General features: G+C 36.5%; 1 protein-coding gene and 1 pseudogene across 1 annotated transcript in view; one reads left to right on the plus strand and one right to left on the minus strand.

The window, feature by feature from the left end:
• The window catches only part of PIGX (phosphatidylinositol glycan anchor biosynthesis class X), a 35,701-nt gene that overhangs the window by 3,726 nt on the left and 13,084 nt on the right, over nucleotides 1-18,891 (minus strand). The window contains exons 4-5 of the mRNA XM_045812597.2: nucleotides 12,330-12,471; nucleotides 1,485-1,698 (exon numbers count right to left, since the gene is read on the minus strand). Of these exons, the coding sequence (XP_045668553.2) occupies nucleotides 1,485-1,698; nucleotides 12,330-12,471 (356 nt within the window). The remainder of the gene's footprint in view (nucleotides 1-1,484; nucleotides 1,699-12,329; nucleotides 12,472-18,891) is intronic.
• Nucleotides 17,180-17,801, plus strand: LOC123802123 (ras-related protein Rab-5A pseudogene; annotated as a pseudogene).

Raw genomic sequence — 18,891 nt, forward strand, 5'->3', positions numbered from 1 at the left:
AAAAAATTTCCATAGACTAAACAAACCCATATGAAGAGCATTGAGACAAAAAACCAAACCAAACCAAAACAAAAACAGTACCAGAACCCCAGATGCTCTCTCAAGAGAGGGCACTTTTTCAAATTTTATTTAGAGTAATTAGAAGAAAGAAAACTAGGTTGGATAAATGAATCTAACAAGTTGAACACTTTATTATTTTCTCATCATGAAATATATGATGGCTGCAAAGTATGATTAAAAACTCCCTATCTCCCAATCTTTAGGGCTACTGATTTGTGAATATTCTAATCAACCCAAATTTGGAGACACAACCAAAATCTGAAAGGGGCTTCTTAAAGTCTTGATTCTAGGAAGACTGAAAATGGGGAAGCATAGTTTTTTTTTTTTTAATTTATTCAAATGCACACATAAAAACAGAAAGAACAATTACACCCAAAACCAAAAACTCATGAACAACAGTTACAACAAAACTAGGTGGTAAAATATCCCCTCAAACACGAAAATCTATGCAAGCGGAGACAAAACACCAACAGCTGCAAGTCCTGCAAATCGGCATGAAGAAACGAAAAGCAGCACAGGGGCAGAGGACCAATGGCCAAAAAAAGAAACACTCCAGACATTATATGCATAGTCATACAAGAACACAGCACCACCTATAGTCTTGTCAAAAGAATCAAAGCTGAATCTGATCACACCTCTGGAGCCAGCAGCCAACTTCCAGGAAACAAAGAGGCTAGATGAACAGCATGAGTACAAGCATCAAAACCCCAACAATGAGAAAGGAGGCAGGTCAACTGACCCACACTTCTTGACAGGTGAATTTAAAAAAAAGAAAGGGAAAGAGGGGAAACCTGTAAATTAAGAGACTTAATGGAAATTCATTTCTTTAAATGCGGAAGACAAGGCTTTACTATCTAAGAATGCCCACTTAGGTGAAAAAAGTATAAAGAAACATAAGCAAGTGATTAAAAGTCAGGATATGGGTTAGGCTTAGAGGAAAGGAGGAGGCTATGATTGAGACAGGACACACAGAGCTGCTGCTAGGGTGACTGGCAAAGCTCTATTTCTTTACCTAGGTGGTAGTTACACGGGTATTTGCTTTATAATAATTTACTAAACTATTTATTTGTGAAGTTTTCCTATATCTATGGTATATTTTACAAACAAAAAGTTAAAAAAGAGGGATGCCTAGGTGGCTCAGTGGGTTAAGCATCTGCCTTCGGCTCAGGTCATGATCCCAGGGTCCTGGGATCAAGTCCCACATCGGGCTCCTTGCTTGGAACCTGATTCTCCCTCTGCCTGCCGCTCCCCCTGCTTGTGCTCTCTCTCTCTCTGACAAATAAATAAATATAATCTTTTTTAAAAAAAAGTTAAAAAAGAAAGAAAAAAGAAACCTGCTTTTGTCATTCTTGTCCTTGACTTCAGACTTGCCACCATACATTTATTTTTATTTTTAACCCTCAGAAAAGACTTGCAACCCTCACCTTGGTCACAATACATCAATAAATCAGGGTTATTGACCACAATAAAGGTTTCTCCATCTTTACTATGTGGCCGATGATAGCGGTAGTGCACAGGCAAAAAAGCTTGGAAACAATCAATGCACTGTGAATCTTGTCTGGCATAAATGAGAACTTCGGATTCCTTGGACAAATAGTTGGGAGCTTCTATATTAAAGTCTTCTGAAACCATCACTGCCTGTCAAAAGAAAACAAATATTAATCCAGAAGAAGAAATAAATGAGGAAGATTAATAAATAAAACCAGAAGACTGCTGTACAGATGAACAGAAATGTCAAATTCACTCCCCTTACAGTTTCCATTTCATTCCATCCTCAATTTTAAATAGAAAACACAAGATGTGATCTGTGTTTAATAAAAGTTTGTTTACTAAAAGTAAACTGAGGACATTATACTATGGGGTGTGAAATTTCCCCATAATAAAAATTATGAATTTGTAATATCCTTATCAACCATTGTTTAGGTGACAAAACAGGTACTAAGACAAGAGAAATTTTGTGAATACAACATTATTTAATAAATATGAAAACTATGACAAAAACAGTTAACCCAGTATTGGGCTGAAATGATTGGTATCATTCTGGTAATTTCCTGTTCTTCAGAGAAGCAAGTAAGATGGCAGTGAGTAAGACAGAGCACTGTGGTCAGGAAGTCAGAGCAAAGGTCAGCACTCTGCCCATATTAGGTATAAAAAGTTAAAAGAAAAATAGTAAATGATTCTTTAAAAAAATATATGGTAAAAACCATTTTAAAACAGGCATTCTAGAGGCACCTGGATGGCTCAAGCGGTTAAGTGTCTGTCTTCGGCTCAGGTCGTGATCTTGGGGTCCTGGGATCAAGCCCACGTCAGTCTCCCTGCTCAGCGGAGAGTCTGCTTCTCCCTCTCCCTCTGTCCCTCCCTCCTGCTCGTTCTTCTGCTCACTCTCTCTCAAATGAAGAAATAAAAAATCTTTAAAAAAAAAAAAAAGTTTTTCCACTCCAAAAGTAAAAATGCCTATGTGGCAGAAAACAGTGCTAAACTATAATATGTGTATACATCATATATACATATATACATCCACACATATTTATGTATAAACATACATACATTCATACTCACATATATTTATACACACACATATATATAGGCACTATATAATCTATGAGTCTGTGTGTATGTGTGTGTGTACAGACCTATACACACACAATTTGTCATAGATTCTCTATGTGAAACCCTGACATTTCTCTGAGAAAAAAACAGAATTAACTTCTTCCCTATCATGGCAAGCATCCTAATTCTGCTGTTTGACAGTGACACCGAGTGTTGTCTTTTTTCACGTGTTTCTTCTTCTCTGTTAATCACAAGAATAAAAAAATTCATTGGCAAAGGCCAAGGAGTTATATAATCTTATGAATCACAATGAACTTTAATGGTGATCAAATTAAACCACTGTCCCAATGAGGGCATTGTTCTAAGATCCAGCCACTGCTTGAATACTCTCAATGACTAAAAGGGAGGTTATTACATTGAGTCATATCATTTTATCTATTGTGAAAAGGTTATTCCTTTTTTTTTTTTTTTAGATTTATTTATTTGAGAGAGAGCAAGAGTGTGGGGGAGGCAGAGGGAGAGGGAGAGAGTCTTAAGCAGACTCAGAGCTGAGCGCAGAGCCCAACACAGGGCTTGATCCTACAACCCCAAGATCACGACCTGAGCCAACACCCAAGAGTCAGATGCTCAACCCACTGTACCACCCAGGCACCCCTATTCCTTTTTCATAAGCAGAAATCTGATGCCCTGGCCTTTAACATTCACAACTGTCCTTGCTTACAGTATCTACAATAAATCTGTTCCTTATTTCACTTAAGGTCTCTTAAACATCTCCACTAAGTTCTCTCCTCCTCAGAGGAGTCATAGTTCTCTTAGGGTCTCCTGGGTGGCTCAGTCAGTTAAGCATCTGCCTTATGGTCATGATCTCAGGGTCGTGGGATCACGTCCCATTTCGGGCTCCCTGCTTAGTGGAGAGCCTGCTTCTCCCTCTCCCTCTGCCCCCCACCCCCGATTGTGCTCTCGTGCACGCTAAGTAAATAAAATCTTTAAAAAAAAAAAAAAGCTTAAAAAAAAATAAAACAACAGAAAAAGGGACACCTGGGTGTCTCAGTCAGTTAAGGCATCTGACTCTTGTTTTGGCTTGGATCATCATCTCAGGTCTTGAGAGAGAACCTAGTGCTGAGCTCTGCACTAGGTGTGGAACCTGCTTAAGATTCTGCATTCTCTCTCCCTCTCCCTGTGCCCCCCACCCCCACTCATGTACATACTCTCTCTCTCTTTCCCTAAAAAATAAATAAACAACAGAAAAATATTTTTGGATATCATAGTATAACAATCAAAAGTAATATGGACAATGGCTAGATGCTAGATTTCCCAATGTATGCCAAAACCATCAGTGCAACCCCTAAAAGTCCAGTGACTATACACTGATCTACAAAAATTGTATTTTGCTATTCCATTTTCACCACAGATAAAATAGCAATAACATATTATCAAAAAACTGAAATTATGCATAAAAAAATTCATCCAAAAAGAGCATATACGTGTTAACAGACATGGACCTACACCTTTTCACAACAACACTCAACTACAAGACACACACCACCACAGCTAAGTTAAATGAAGTAAGCTATGAAATTGTGCCATATCTATAACATTTGCTGGATCTTTCTCTTATTACAGCTCTTTCAAAAACAGAAAAAATTCTCCCAGTTAGGACACAGTAATTTGTGCCTTAAACAACTTATACAATCCAAAAACATGAAACTTTATAAAAGTGAAATGTAGAATACTTTTCTGACACTGAGATGTTAGTTCTAACAGTACATTTTTATATTTTTTTATTCTTATTTTTTAAGATTTTCTTTATTCATTTGAGAGAGAGAGAGAGAGAGACAGCCAGCAAGAGAGGGAACACAAGCAGGGGGAGTGGGAGAGGAAGAAGCAGGCTTCCAGCGGAGGAGCCCGAGGCGGGGTTAGATCCCAGAACACCGGGATCACGCCCTGAGCCAAAGGCAGACGCTTAACGACTGAGCCACCCAGACGTCCCCTAACAGTACATTTTAAAAAGTGACCTAACTGGCTAAAGGTTCACCAACTATATCCATCTCAAAGAATCAGCTTTCAGTTTTACTGGTTTTCCCTATTGTGTTTCTATTTTCTAATTCATTGATTTCTGCTGTTTTTACTAATCCCATTCTCCTATTTACTTTGATTTCACGTGCTCTTCTTTTTTCAATTTAGGGAGGCCTGGCTATCACTAACCTGAGACCTTTCTTCTTTCTAAAATAGGCATTTTTAGGACTATAAAATTCCCCCTAAATGCAGCTCTAGCAGCACCCTACTAATTCTAATATATTGTGTTTTCACTTTTATTCAGTTCAAAATAGTTTATTTCCCTTTTGATTTCCTCTTTGGCCCATGGACTACTTAGACGTATGTTAATTGGCTCCCAAATGTTTGAGGCTTTTCCAGACATCCTTCCATTCTTGATATCTACTTTAATTCCTCTGTAGTCAAAGAACATACTTTGTAAAACTTGAATTTGTCTAAATATACTGAGACTTGTTTTATGACCTAGAATATGCTCTATCTTGATAAATGTTCCATGTATACCTAAAAAGAATGTATATTCTACTGTTGTTGGGTGGAGTGTTCTATAAATGTCAATTAGGTCAAGTTGACAGTTTTATTCAAATCTTATATAGTCTTACTAATTTCCTGTCTAGTATATCAATTAGTGAAAAAAGGGTACTGAAATCTTCAACTATCACTGTAGATTTGTCTATTATACCTTACAGTTCTACCAATTTTTCTTCATGCATTTTGAATCTGTGTTATTAGGTACATAAACATTTATGGTTATTATTTCCTTCTGATGAGTTGATCCCATTATCAAATTGACTTTGTTTAGCTGTGGTGATAGTCTTTGCTCTGAAATCCACTTCACCTAAAATTAATATAGCCACTTCAGCTTCCTTTTAACCAATGTGAGCACATTATAGCTTTTCTTTTAAAATTTAATGTTCATTTCTTGTAAACAACATACAGTTGGATCTTACTTTCTTATCCAGTCTGATAATCTCTGCCTTTTAATGGGGATATTTAGACATTTACATTTAATGTGACTATTGATATGGGTAAGTTGAAATTTATCATCTTGTTTTCTATATTTAACATCCATTCTTTGTTCCTTTTATGTTCTTTCTCTGCCTTTTGGATTAACTGGATTTTTTTTATAATTTCATTTTATCTGCTTTACTGGCATATTAGCTAAAACTCTTTGTTATATTTTTTAATTTATTTTTAAGTAGGCTCTAGGCTCAATGTGGGGCTTGAACTCATGACCCTGAGGTCAAAAGTCATTTGCCCCACCAACTGAGCCAGCCAGGCACCCCACAACTCTTTGTTACTTTTATGGTTACTTTAGGATTTACAATAAATGTCCTTAATGTAGCACAGTCTACCTTTAAGTGATATTAAACTACTTCACATTTAGTTTAACAACCTTACAAAAGTATACTTGCATTTTCTCCTCCCCAACTTTGTGATATTTGTTGTCACACATTTTATTTTTACATATGGTATAAATGCTATCCTATATTATTTTTGCCAATTATCTTGTAAATAAAAAAATTTATCTTATATTTTATATATAAGATATACATATCTTATATATATATTTTATATATCTTATATTTTATATATATTTTATAGATCTTATATATGTAGTTATCATTTCAAGTGCTCTTCTCTCCTTAGTGTAAAGATTTTATCTGGTATTATTTTCCTTCTGCCTGAAAGACCACCTATAACATTTTTTATAGTGGAGGTCTGCTGGTGATTAATTCTTTCAACTTTGTATGTCTGAAAAGTCTTTATTTCACCTTCACTTTGAAAGATATTATCACTGCATACAGAATTCAAAATTCACAGGTTTTTTTCTTTCAATACTTTAATGATGGTGTTGTACTGTTTTCTTGTTTGCATTATTTTTGACAAGAAACCTGTTATCTTTATCTTTGTTCCTTTATATTTTACATGTTTTTCTTTCCCTCTTGTCACTTTTAAAATTTTCTCATTCTCTGTCTTAAATCAGCAACACAAGAAACAACAGGTGTTGGCAAGGATGTGGAGAAAGGGGAACTCTTGCACTGTTGGTGGGAATGCAAACTGGTGCAGCCACTCTAGAAAACAGTATGCAGGTTCCTCAAAAAGTTAATGATCCAGTAACAGCACTACTAGGTATTTACCCAAAGAATACAAAAGTACTAATTCAAAGGGATACACGCACCCTGATGTTTATAGCAGCATTATCTATAATAGCCAAATTATGGAAACAGCCCAAGTGTCCATCAATTGATGAATGGATAAAGAAGACGCAGGGGTGCCTGGCTGGCTCAGTCAGTAGAGCATGTGACTTTTGATCTCAGGGTCATAAGTTCAAGCCTCACGTTGGGCAGGGAGCCTACTTTAAAAAAAAAAAAAAGATGTAGTATATAAATACAATAGAATATTATTCAGCCATAAAAAAGAATGAAATCTTGCCATTTGTAGTAACATGGATGGAGCTAGAGAGTATTATGCTAAGTGAAATAAATCAGTTAGAGAAAGACAAATACCATATGATTTCACTCATATGTAGAATTTAAGAAAGAAAACAAACGAGCAAAGAGGAAAAAAAGAGAGGCAAACCAAGAAACAGATTCTTTTTTTTTTTTTTAAAGATTTTATTTATTTACTTGACGGAGAGAGAGAGAGCACAAGCAGGCAGAGAAGCAGGTAGAAAGAAAGGAAGAAGCAGGCTCCTTGCTCAGCAAGGAGCCCGATGCAGGGCTCAATCCCAGGACCCTGGGATCGTGACTGAGCCGAAGGCAGAAGCTTAACGACTGAGCCACCCAGGCGCCTCAAGAAACAGATTCTTAACTATAGAGAACAAACTGATGGTTACCAGAAAGGAGGTAGGTGGGAGGATGGGTTAAACAGGTGATAGGGATTAAGAAGTGCACTTGTTATGGGGCGCCTGGGTGGCACAGCGGTTAAGCGTCTGCCTTCGGCTCAGGGCGTGGTCCCGGTGTTCTGGGATCGAGCCCCACATCAGGCGCCTCTGCTATGAGCCTGCTTCTTCCTCTCCCACTCCCCCTGCCTGTGTTCCCTCTCTCGCTGGCTGTCTCTATCTCTGTCAATAAATAAATAATTAAAAAAAAAAAAAAAAAAGAAGTGCACTTGTTATTGTGAGCACTGGGCAATATATGGAAGTGTTGAATCACCATTTTATGTACCTAAAACTAATTACACTGTATGTTAACTAACTGGAATTTAAATAAAAACTTAAAAAAAATTTTCTCATCCTCATTGTTTTATTTTTTTTTAAGATTTTATTCATTTGAGAGAGAAAGAGAGAGTGAGTGCACAAGGAGGGAGAGGGGCAGAGGGAGAAGCAGACTCCCTGCTGAGCAGGGAGACCAACACAGGGCTTGATCCTCAGACCCCAAGATCATGACCTGAGCCAAAATCAGATGCTTAACGGACTGAGCCACCCAGGCACCCCTCATTCTCACTGTTTTAAATAATTTGAGTATCGGGTACCTTCTTCATGCTTCTGGTACTTCAGCATCTTAGATATGTGGATTTATAGTTTTCATTAAATTTGGAAATTTCTCAGCCATCATTTCTTCAAATTTTTTTTCCCATCTCCATTTCTCTCTTCTCTCCCTGGAGATTCCAATCACTCCTTCTCCACCCCATACCCCACACTGAGCTTTATTGCAATATAATTAACATATAACATTGTATAGGTCTAAGGCATACAACATAATGATTTGCTATACATTTATAATGCAAAATGATTGCCACAATAAGGTTAGTTAACACATCCATCATCTCACATAGTTACCTTTTCATGTGTGTGTGCATGTGTACAATAAAAACTTTTATTTTATTACTTTTTAAAGTAATCTCTACACCTAACATAGGGCTCAAACTCACCACCCTGCGCTCGAGTCGTATGCTCTACTGAGCCAGCCAGGCACTCCGATGAAAACTTTTAAAGTATACTGTCTTAAAAACTTTGAAATATACAGTACACTATTGTTAACTATACTCACCATGCTATCACTAGACTCCCGGAATTTACTCATCTTTTAACTGGATATCTGTACTCTTGGACCACCTTCACCTGCTTCTGCCACACTCTTGCTCCTGGAAACCACCAATCTACCCTGTTTCTATGAGTTCAGGTGTTTTTTTAGATTCCACATATAAATGAGACATACAGTATTTGTCTTTCTCTGACTTATTTCACTTAGCTGGAAGCAAATGGCAGGATTTTCTTCTTTTTTATAGGTGAGTAACATTCCACTGTATATATTTACATACATATTTTCTTAATCCACTCCTCTGTTGGTGGACACTTAGGTTGTTTCCATAGCTTGTCTACTGTGAATAACGCTGCAAGGAACATGGGGGTGAGCTATCACCTCAAGATAGTCCAATCAATGAAGTTGTCCCACAACTTACTATTATTCTATTCACTTTTTATGTTTCTATTTTTTTAAATCTGTTTTAGGTAGTTTCTTTCACTACGTCTTCAAGTCTATTAATCTTTTCTTCTGCAATGTTTGAAACACATTAATTTTATCCAGAATATTTTCTATCTCATACACTGTAGCCTTAATCTTCTTCACAAGTTCAATGTTGTCCTTTTTTTATATATCTTCCACATCTATACTTAATTTTTTGAACATATGGGATACAGTTATAATAACTGTTTCCATAGCCTGTCTGTTAATTCTAACGTCTGGGTCAGTTCTGGATTGGTTTTGATTGATTCATTTATCTCCTCATTACAGGCCATATTTCCCCCATCCTTGAATCTAATTTTTTATTAGGATCAAGACATTGTGATTTTGATATTATTGGGTGCTGGATATTTCTGTATTCCTATAAGTATTCTTGAGTTTTGCGTGTATGCAGTAAAGTTACTTACAGACAGTTTGATTTTTTTGAAGGTCGTGCTTTTAAGATTTGTTAAACAGGACTGCCATGATGTTCAGGCTAGGGCTAAATATCCCCCACTACTGAGTAAACATCCTTCTGTTTACTTTACCTAATGCCCAATGAATTATGAGTCTTTTCCTATCATGGTTGCTGGGAACAGACACTACTACTGGCCCTATGTCAGTGTCAGAAACTGTAACCTCTAATTTTTTCATACGGCTCTTTTCTCAGCAGCAAGTAGATTCCTCACACACATACACTAATCAATACTCAACTATGTACTTGAGGGGAACCTTTTATGGATCTCTGGAGTTGTCTCTGTGCAATTCGCTTCTCTCTGCTATACTGCCTTATGAATTCTGGTGAACCTTGGTCTTCCCAGAATTTCACTTTCATCTCCTCAACTCAAGAAGTCCACTAGGCTCTGCTTGGGTTTTTGTTCCCTATACTACACCTGAGAACTCTCCAAGGCAATGAGCTGGGACAGTTATAGAGCTCACCTTATTTATTTTCCATTTATTTCAGATATCACTGCCCTCACTGCCTGATATTCAATGATCTTTTCCATTATTTCATATATTTTGTCTATTTCTTTGTTGTTTCAAGTGGGAGAGTAAATCCGGTCCCTGTCCTCTGTCTTGGTCGGGGCATAAGCTCTCATACCACACATTTTGATTGAGTAAAACATGATTTCAAAAACACAGCATTTCCATTTTGACCTATAGAACAGCAATTTCATATGCTTCAATCTAATATTATGCTGTTTTCAAAGAATGTGAGATATTTTGATTAAATATATCAAATAGCCCTACCTAAAAATGAAATCAGTTCATTTGAAGGGCCTTAGTCATGGTGACTCTGTTTAAGGCTTGTCCTTATTTTCAAATTGCTCACAAACCATCACAAACTCCTTACAAAACATTTTATTGCCACCATCACTCATTTAATTTGAAGCCATTGTTCTATTTGCTGCAGTCACAAATTTTATCTCATGGAAGAGTCAAGATCTCAATCTAAATACATAAGTATCAATCATTCCCTACATATAAATTTCCTTCTATCCAGTTATACTCATCATTTAATACCACTTCTTGAGAGCAAGTTTCTCTGCACAAAGAATTGGGCCACAGTCTCAACTCGGCTAGGCAGAAAGAAATAGCATCTCACATATCAGGAAATCAACTTCTAATTATCCATGTGTCACAAATGAGACACCTATTTGAAATGAAAAAGTAAATTCACTTAAAAGGCTTATAATTAGGTATTAGAAAATTAGGAAACAGAAAATTAAGATAAGAGAAGCTTGTCAATCAATCCAGAGTGGCATCCTTTGACTGCCCAGTTTTCTTGTTACAATTAAACTGCACATTCCTCAATCTCATCCCAAGAGGGTGGGCATGTGATCTCTTTATGGGTACTCCTATGCAAAAAATTCCATTTTCTTAAAAAATGGTGGGCAATTTTATTAAGTAGGTTTAAATATGATTCCAATCCATGTCACTACAAGCCAAGAACCATATTAAATTTGAAACCTATTATTTAAAATTTTAAAAGCCTCATTCAGAATTCATGACTCAGTGAAGGAAAGAAAGAAATGAGGAAAAAAAGCAATGAGGCCTTTCCACATGTATGTATGTACTGAGACTGCCATATATGTGAACATGTTTATCTAAACTGCTATATATGTGCAAAAAAACAGAACACAGGAAGAAACTTGGTGAATGGGGGTCGAGATAGGTGGAAGCTCATCATTGTACACCTTTTTATACCTCCTGAATTTTGACCTATGAGAATATAATGACCTATTCAAAAAGAAATTTAAATAAGTAATTAAAACAGGTGAAGAAATTGGCCTAAACCATAATTAGAAATAAACTGTCATCATAAATGACTCCAACTATATCTGTTTTGCCTCTTTCATATTCACATATAGATTATAATCTTAAGTACAAAGACAGTGTTTCCCAAAATTTCTTAATAGGAATCATCTGAGTTGTTAAAAACAGATTTTTGGGTCCAATCTAGACCTACTGAATTAAGCTTTCCCAGGAAAACAAAATCTGAACAAAAACTGCCCCCAAGTGATTCTTACCAAAAGTCAGAGAACCCATTAACTAAGGAATAAAATTCATTTCTGGAAAGAACAACAACTTTACAAGTGGACAACGCTGCATTTATCTCTTGGCTCTTCCATTTACCTGTGTGATCCTGGATAAGTTACCTGGCCTCTTTGTGCCTCAGTTTCCTTATCTATAAAATGGAGAAATAATACTTCTAGGGTCATTATAAAGATTGATCTATGCAAAGGGTATGTGACATAATCTTTCTCTAATGCTTAATTTTACCTTGCTTCCTTAAAAAAAAAAAAAGAAGAAGATATCTGACATACAGATATCCAATAAATACCAGCTTCCTTTCCTCCCACATCCAAATTATACAGGTGTTGACGTATATGTCACTCAAACAATACTGTTAAATGCTGCCAAAGCAGTATTTATTAATCATTAATCTTCTCAAAGACATATAATTTTCTTAGTCATGAAACTAGGAACCAATCTAACAAAAAGTGTTTAACTAGCACAGTTTAGTTGGCTTATTACTGACAAGCTTGACACACATCACTCACTTCTTAAAGAATACTCCCATCCTACCTAAAAAGTTACTTTATACACTAACACAATGAATAAAAAGTACAATGTTGTCTATTATTTTTCCTTAGTTCAAATTACAGCATCCCTAAAATAATTTCTCTCTCAAAAAAAATCCTCTAATAGTTGTACCTCTGTTATGTTTCTCTCTCGTAACGAAGCCAACTCATATGGATCCACAAAAAGTCCTGTCGGGATGTACTGTTTAATTAAGAGTCGGCAGGTCTGTAAGTCCTCGATGCTTTCTCCAAATTTCACTTTTATTAAAAGGTCTCTGTAAGACAAGTATGTTTAAAATATATCTCTTCATTCAATTGTTAAGTGAGATAGCATAACATCACATTCAAATGTGTGAAAACACTGTATTTCAAATTCAAACTCAAAATCTATTTTTCAAAACATTATAAAGTCAAACGAAATATTTCTTTCATGTCAGAACCACTCATTAGATCTTTCATCAATTCTTGTCAAGACCCACAGGATAGTATTAGTAGGAAAACAGACAATGATCAACAGAAAGTAAGTCCAAAAATAGACACACATATATTTATATGGCAATAAAGGTGCCAACATGATTTGGTGGGGAAAGGGGAGTCTTTTCACCAAATGGCACTGAAACAAATAGATACCTATATAGAAAAAAATGAACCTTGACCTCAATCTCATACCACATATAAATTTAATTTGAAATAGATTATAAACCTAAATGTATAGTTGTCTCAGCTTTCTGTCTGAAGGCACATTTGGGACAAAATGCAGGGAAGGAAATCCAAAGCACAACATGGTGGTTTTGCTTAAATTATAAAACAGAGACAGAAGTTAAGGGAGACTGAAGTGGCTGGAAGTCAAGGTGCTAAATTCCAGAGAGGAGGGAACTATGTAAAAAGAGTTCTATAAATCTGAATTGTACTCCCCTTGAGTTTTTGTTGAATACTAAGAAAAGTGTAACTCCAAAAGAAGGTGCAAAGAATGACCAGGGAACTGGAAAATGAGAAATTCTAAAATTTCACACATGGTTGGGAGAAATTTGCATTCCAACCAACCAAAGTATAGAAACCACAGCTTTTGTTAGGGATACCAATAGGGTAAGGCCTTAGCAGCTAAATTAGCCTTGCAATAAAGGCTGCTTTAACTTTAGACCTATACAAAAAAAGGTTAAAAGGATCAAGCTGATAAACAAGTAACTTAACTCCTAACAGAAAAAATAAGACAAACGCACTAAAAAATGCTCATATCTACAACATTCACAATGTTCAGGATCCCATCAAAAGTCACTAAACACGTGGGTGCCTGGGTGGCTTGTCAGTTGGGCATCTGACTCTTGGTTTTGGCTCGGGTCATGATCTTGGAGTCGTGAGACTGAGCCCTGAGTTGGGCTCCACACTGAGCACAGAGTCTACTTGGGATCTTCTCTCTCCTCTCCCAGCTCAAGCGTACTCTTCCCCTCTCTCTAAAATAAACAAATAGGGGCGCCTGGGTGGCTCAGTCAGTTAAGTATCTGCCTTCAGCTCAGGTCATGATCCTGCGGTCCTGGGATGGAGCCCTGCGTTGGGCTCCCTGCTTAGTGGGGAGTCTGCTTCTGCCTCTGCCCCCCTCCTTCACTTGTGCCCTCTCTCTGGCTATCTCTCTCAAATAAATAAAATCTTAAAAAAATAAAATAAAATCATTTTTTAAAAAAGTCACTACAGATGCAAAAACGCAGGGAAATGTGACCAATAACCAAGAAAAAAATCATTCAATAGAAATAGACCTAGAAATGACAGAATTGACAAAATTAGCAAAGAATGTTAAAAGTCCTCTTATATATGCCCCACATGTTTAAAGTTTTAAAGAAAAACACGAACACTGTGAGGGAAAGAGAAGAAATTGTATATATATGAAAAAAATTATATACATATATATAGACAAGTTACTTGTTTATCATCTTGATCCTTTTAACCTTTTTTTGTATAGGTCTAAAGTTAAAGTGACCTTTATATATCTATGTCTATATATAAAGAACTGAAAGCAACTTTGAAATGAAAAACACAATTTCAAAATAAAAATACTATCTAGGTATGATTAAAAGCATTCAGACACTGTAAAAGAAAAGATCAGTGACTTGGAGACAAAGAAACAGAAACTATCCAAACTGAAAGAATAGAGAAAAAAATTGGGGGGGGGGGGGAAGAAACAGTTTCAGTGACCTTTAAACATTATCAAGTGGTCTAATATATATATATTATATATATATTATATATATATATATATAATATATATATATATATAATATATATATATAAAATTAGAGTCCTAGAAAAAGAGGAGAGAATGTAATAGAAAAAATATTTTAAGACATAGTGGCTGAAAATTCTCTGAATCTCATGAAAACTATAAGCCCATAAATCCAAGAAACTCAACAAATCCCAAGCAAGATAAACACAAAGAAAACCATATGAAGACACCTTATCATCCAGTCACTAGGGAAAAAAATCCTAAAAGCCATCAGAGGAAAAAGAAACATTATGGAGAATAACAAAGAACAAACCAGAGGACGATGGGACAATGTATTTAAAGTATTAAACAAGAAAAGGCTATCAATATAGAATTATATATCCAAAAGGAAAATCCTTCAAAAATAAAGGCAAAAACGAAACAAAACAAAACAAAAACACACCTAAAACCAATATGAACTAAGATAATTTGTCACTGCAAGAATGGTAAAGGAAATTCTTCAGGCAGAAAGAAAACGATATCATGTGGAAACAGGGATCTACAAGAAAGACAGAAGAGCAAATGGTAAGTATGTGAGTGAATATAAGAACTTTTTTCCTATTTTTTAATTGCTTTAAAATTTGATTGATAGAGAAATTGGAACCCTGTGCATTGTTGGTGGAAATGTAAACTGGTGCGGCCTCTAAGGAAAACAGGATGATGATTCCATAGAAAATTAACATGGATAAATTTTCAGCACATTATGCTAAGTGAAACAAGCCAGTGGCAAATACTGTATGATTCTGCTTATGTGAGGTACCCAGAGTAGTCAAATTCATAGAGATAGAAAGTGAAATGGTGGTTGCCAGGGGCTGGGGGAAGGAGAGACTGGGGGGCTGTTTAATAAGCAGAGTTTCAATTTTGCAAGATGAAAAGAGTTCTGTGGATGGATGGTGGTGATGGTAACACAATAAAGTGGATGTCCTGAATGCCACCCAAGTGAACAATTAAAAATGGTTAAGATGGGGGATGCCTGACTGGCTCAATTGGTAGAGCATGTAACTCTTGATCTCAGGGTCATGAGTTCAAGCCCCATGTTGGGCATGCAGCCTACTTAAAATAAGATTTTTTTAAAAATGGTAAGTTTTATGTTATGGGTACTTTACCATGATTAAATAAAAATGAAAAAAATATATGACTATTCGAAACAAAAATAACAACAGTAGTGGGGCTTATAAGTAAAATATAAAGTTGATACATATGTATGGCAACAAAAGCATAAAAGAGAGAAGAAAGAAACGAACTATTCTAAGATTTATACATTATTCATAGTATGGAATAATATTGGAAGGTAGACTATGATAAGTTAAAATTGCACACTGTAAACCCTGAAGCAACCAATTAAAAAAAGAGAAGTATCGTTAATAAGCCAAAAATGGCGATAAAGTAGAATGCTTAAAAAATACACAATTAATCTAAAGTAAGGCAAGAAAGAGAGAAAAGATTAGCTAGGACAAATAGAAAAGCGAATAGAGGGGTGCCTAACTGGCTCAGTCGGTTAAGCCAGCTTCTGATCTTGGCTCAGGTCATGATCTCAGGGTTGTGGGATACAGCCCCAAGTCGGGCCCATGCTGGGTGAGGGGCCTGATTGAGACTGTCTATCTCCCTCTGCTTCTACCCCTCCTCCTCCTCTCTTCCCCCTCTAAAAAAGAAAAGAAAAGCAAATAGAAAAAAAGGAGCAAGATGGGTAGATTTAAACCAAACCAACCAAATCAATATTTATATTAAAAGTAAATGGTCTAGGGGCGCCTGGGTGGCACAGTGGTTAAGCGTCTGCCTTCGGCTCAGGGCGTGATCCCAGTGTTATGGGATCGAGCCCCACGTCAGGCTCCTCCGCTATGAGCCTGCTTCTTCCTCTCCCACTCCCCCTGTTTGTGTTCCCTCTCTCGCTGGCTGTCTCTATCTCTGTCAAATAAATAAATAAAATCTAAAAAAAAAAAAAAAATTTAAAAGTAAATGGTCTAATCACTCTAATTAGAATGTAGAGATTGACAGACTGGTTAAATAGAAACAATTACATGCTGTCTACAAGACACACATTAATAATAAAAATATGGAGTGGGTATAGTAATATAAAAAATGCAGACTTCAGAACAAGGAATATTGTCAGGGATAAAAAAAGGACACTACACCAAGATAAAAGGATCAATTCATCAAGAAGGTATAACAATCCTAAATGTGCTGTATGCACCTAAAAACAGTACTTCAAAATATTCATGTATTTTACTTCACAGCAAAAACTGGGAGAACTTCAAGGATAAATAGACAAATCCGCAATCACAGCCAGAGATTTTAATAACCCCTCTCTCAATAATGGATAGGATAAGTACAAAAGTAGTAAAGATACAGAGGGCATGAACAACCTTCAATCAAGTTTATCTGACATTTGTAGAATGTCCTACCAACCTACAAAAGCACATTACAGAAGAAAAATTATAAGCTGAGCAATAAAAAAAGTCTCTAGAAGTTTCAAAGGACTGAAGTCATGTTGAATATATTCTCTAACCACATGGAATTAAGTTAGAAATCAAAAGGAGGAGGGGACACCGCCTTTACCAAAGCCACAGCCTCGGGCTCACTCTCCTCCTATGGCTATGCCTGGGATCTGCTGCCAGGAAGCCTTGGTTTCACCTCAGGTTTCTTTACCTCCAGAAAGAAAAAAATTGATAACTCACATCCTGGAAATTCATTTAGGAGACTGAAATTAGGGACTTCTTTCAAATTTGGACATGGCTAATTGAGAAGCAACAAGACCCAACAGGCCAAACACTGTAAATAAAATATGCCAGTTGAAACTAGTACTTCTGGGAGAGTCTGCTGTTGGCTAATCATGCCTAGTTCTTTGTTTCATCAATTTCAAGACAGTACCATTGTGGCTGCTTTTATAACCCAAGCTGTCTATCATGATACTACAACAGTGAAGTCTGAAATATGCAATACAGCGGATCAAGAATGGTACTAGAGCCTAGCACCAATGTACTACAGAGGAGGACAGGCAGCCAGAGTTGAATATGAGAGCTCAAATCAGGAGTCCTTTGCAAGAGCAGAAAACTGGGTTAAAGAACCTCAGAGGCAAGCAAGTCCTAACATTTTCATAGCTTTACCAGAAAACAAAGCTGACCTAGAATAAAAGAGCTGTAGATTTCCAGGAAGCACAGTCCTATGCAGATGACAAAGTTTATTATTCAAGGAGACATCAGCTAAAACATCAGTGAATGTAAATGAAATATTTACAGTAATTGCTAAAAATTTGCCAAATAAGGAACCATGGAGTCCAGGAGCAAATTCTGCCAGCGAAGAGTAGCAGAATTTACTGAACACACACAGCCAACCAGGGGTCGGTGTAATTAAGCCTCCAGTTGGAGCTAGCTGGAATATTCTTCTGCTTCCTAAATGTAAATAACAGTGAAATTAGTGCACTTAACCAGTCCAATGTAACTTCCAAAAAGAGATAATAGTGAAGTTTCTTTTTTTTTTAAGATGTATCTATTAATTTGAGAGAGAGAGAGAAAGAGCAAATGAGTGGTGAGGGGGAGGGGCAGAGGGACTGAGCCACCCAGGCACCCGAGTCAAGTTTCTAAATCAGAATTATCTTAAGTGTTTTGAACTTAATTTTTAATAACATGTATGTGTCCCTCTGCCTGTTTCATCAGTAAAAGGAGAAAATGAAATCTGTGTGTCCACTTGCTTTATTGGAAGGTTAGGGGAAATCATTTCTCATCACCAGAGATCTAACAAATGACTATCTGGACCCTCAGTTAACCAGACAGTTCTATGAAAAAGTCTATGAAAAAGACTTGGAACTTATTGATTTACGCTTTGCAAAAACATTCTTTTTTAAAAAAGGAGGTTCTAAAGATACTTCAACTTTCCTACAGTAATTCAGACAAACAGTAGTTTCTCCTAGCATCTATATTTAAAGCATATATTCCACATTTTAACAAATTAACTGGGTCACCTGGCTGGCTCAGTCGGTGGAGCATGCAACTCTTCATATCGAGTCCCAATAAAACCTTAAGGGGCGCCTGGGTGGCTCAGTCGGTTAAGCAGCTGCCTTTGGGTCAGGCCAAGATCTCAAGGTCCTGGGATCGAGCCCCATATCAGGTTCTCTGCTTAGTAGGGAGCCTGCTTCTCCCTCTCCTCCCCGCTTCTCTCTCTCCTCCCAGCTTGTGCTCTCTTTGTCTATCTCTTTCTAATAAATAAAATCTTCAAAAACTAAAAAAATATATAAAATCTTAAAAACGAAACAAAACAAACTAACTACAAGAAAATAGTCCTGTATCTTCAGGGGGAAAAAATGAACATCAGTGGCATCTAAACTATAACCAGTCCTGTTATTTTTAAAATAAACTTTATAAAAAAATCAAATGTAACCACAGCTAGCTTTAGGAATATGAAACTGATAAATGCATCTTTGCGGGGGTGGTGAGGGAGAGAGAAT

This window comes from Ursus americanus, chromosome 4, assembly GCF_024610735.1.
Source record: "Ursus americanus isolate L20-20 chromosome 4, mUrsAme1.1.p, whole genome shotgun sequence".
Lineage (NCBI taxonomy): Eukaryota > Metazoa > Chordata > Mammalia > Carnivora > Ursidae > Ursus > Ursus americanus.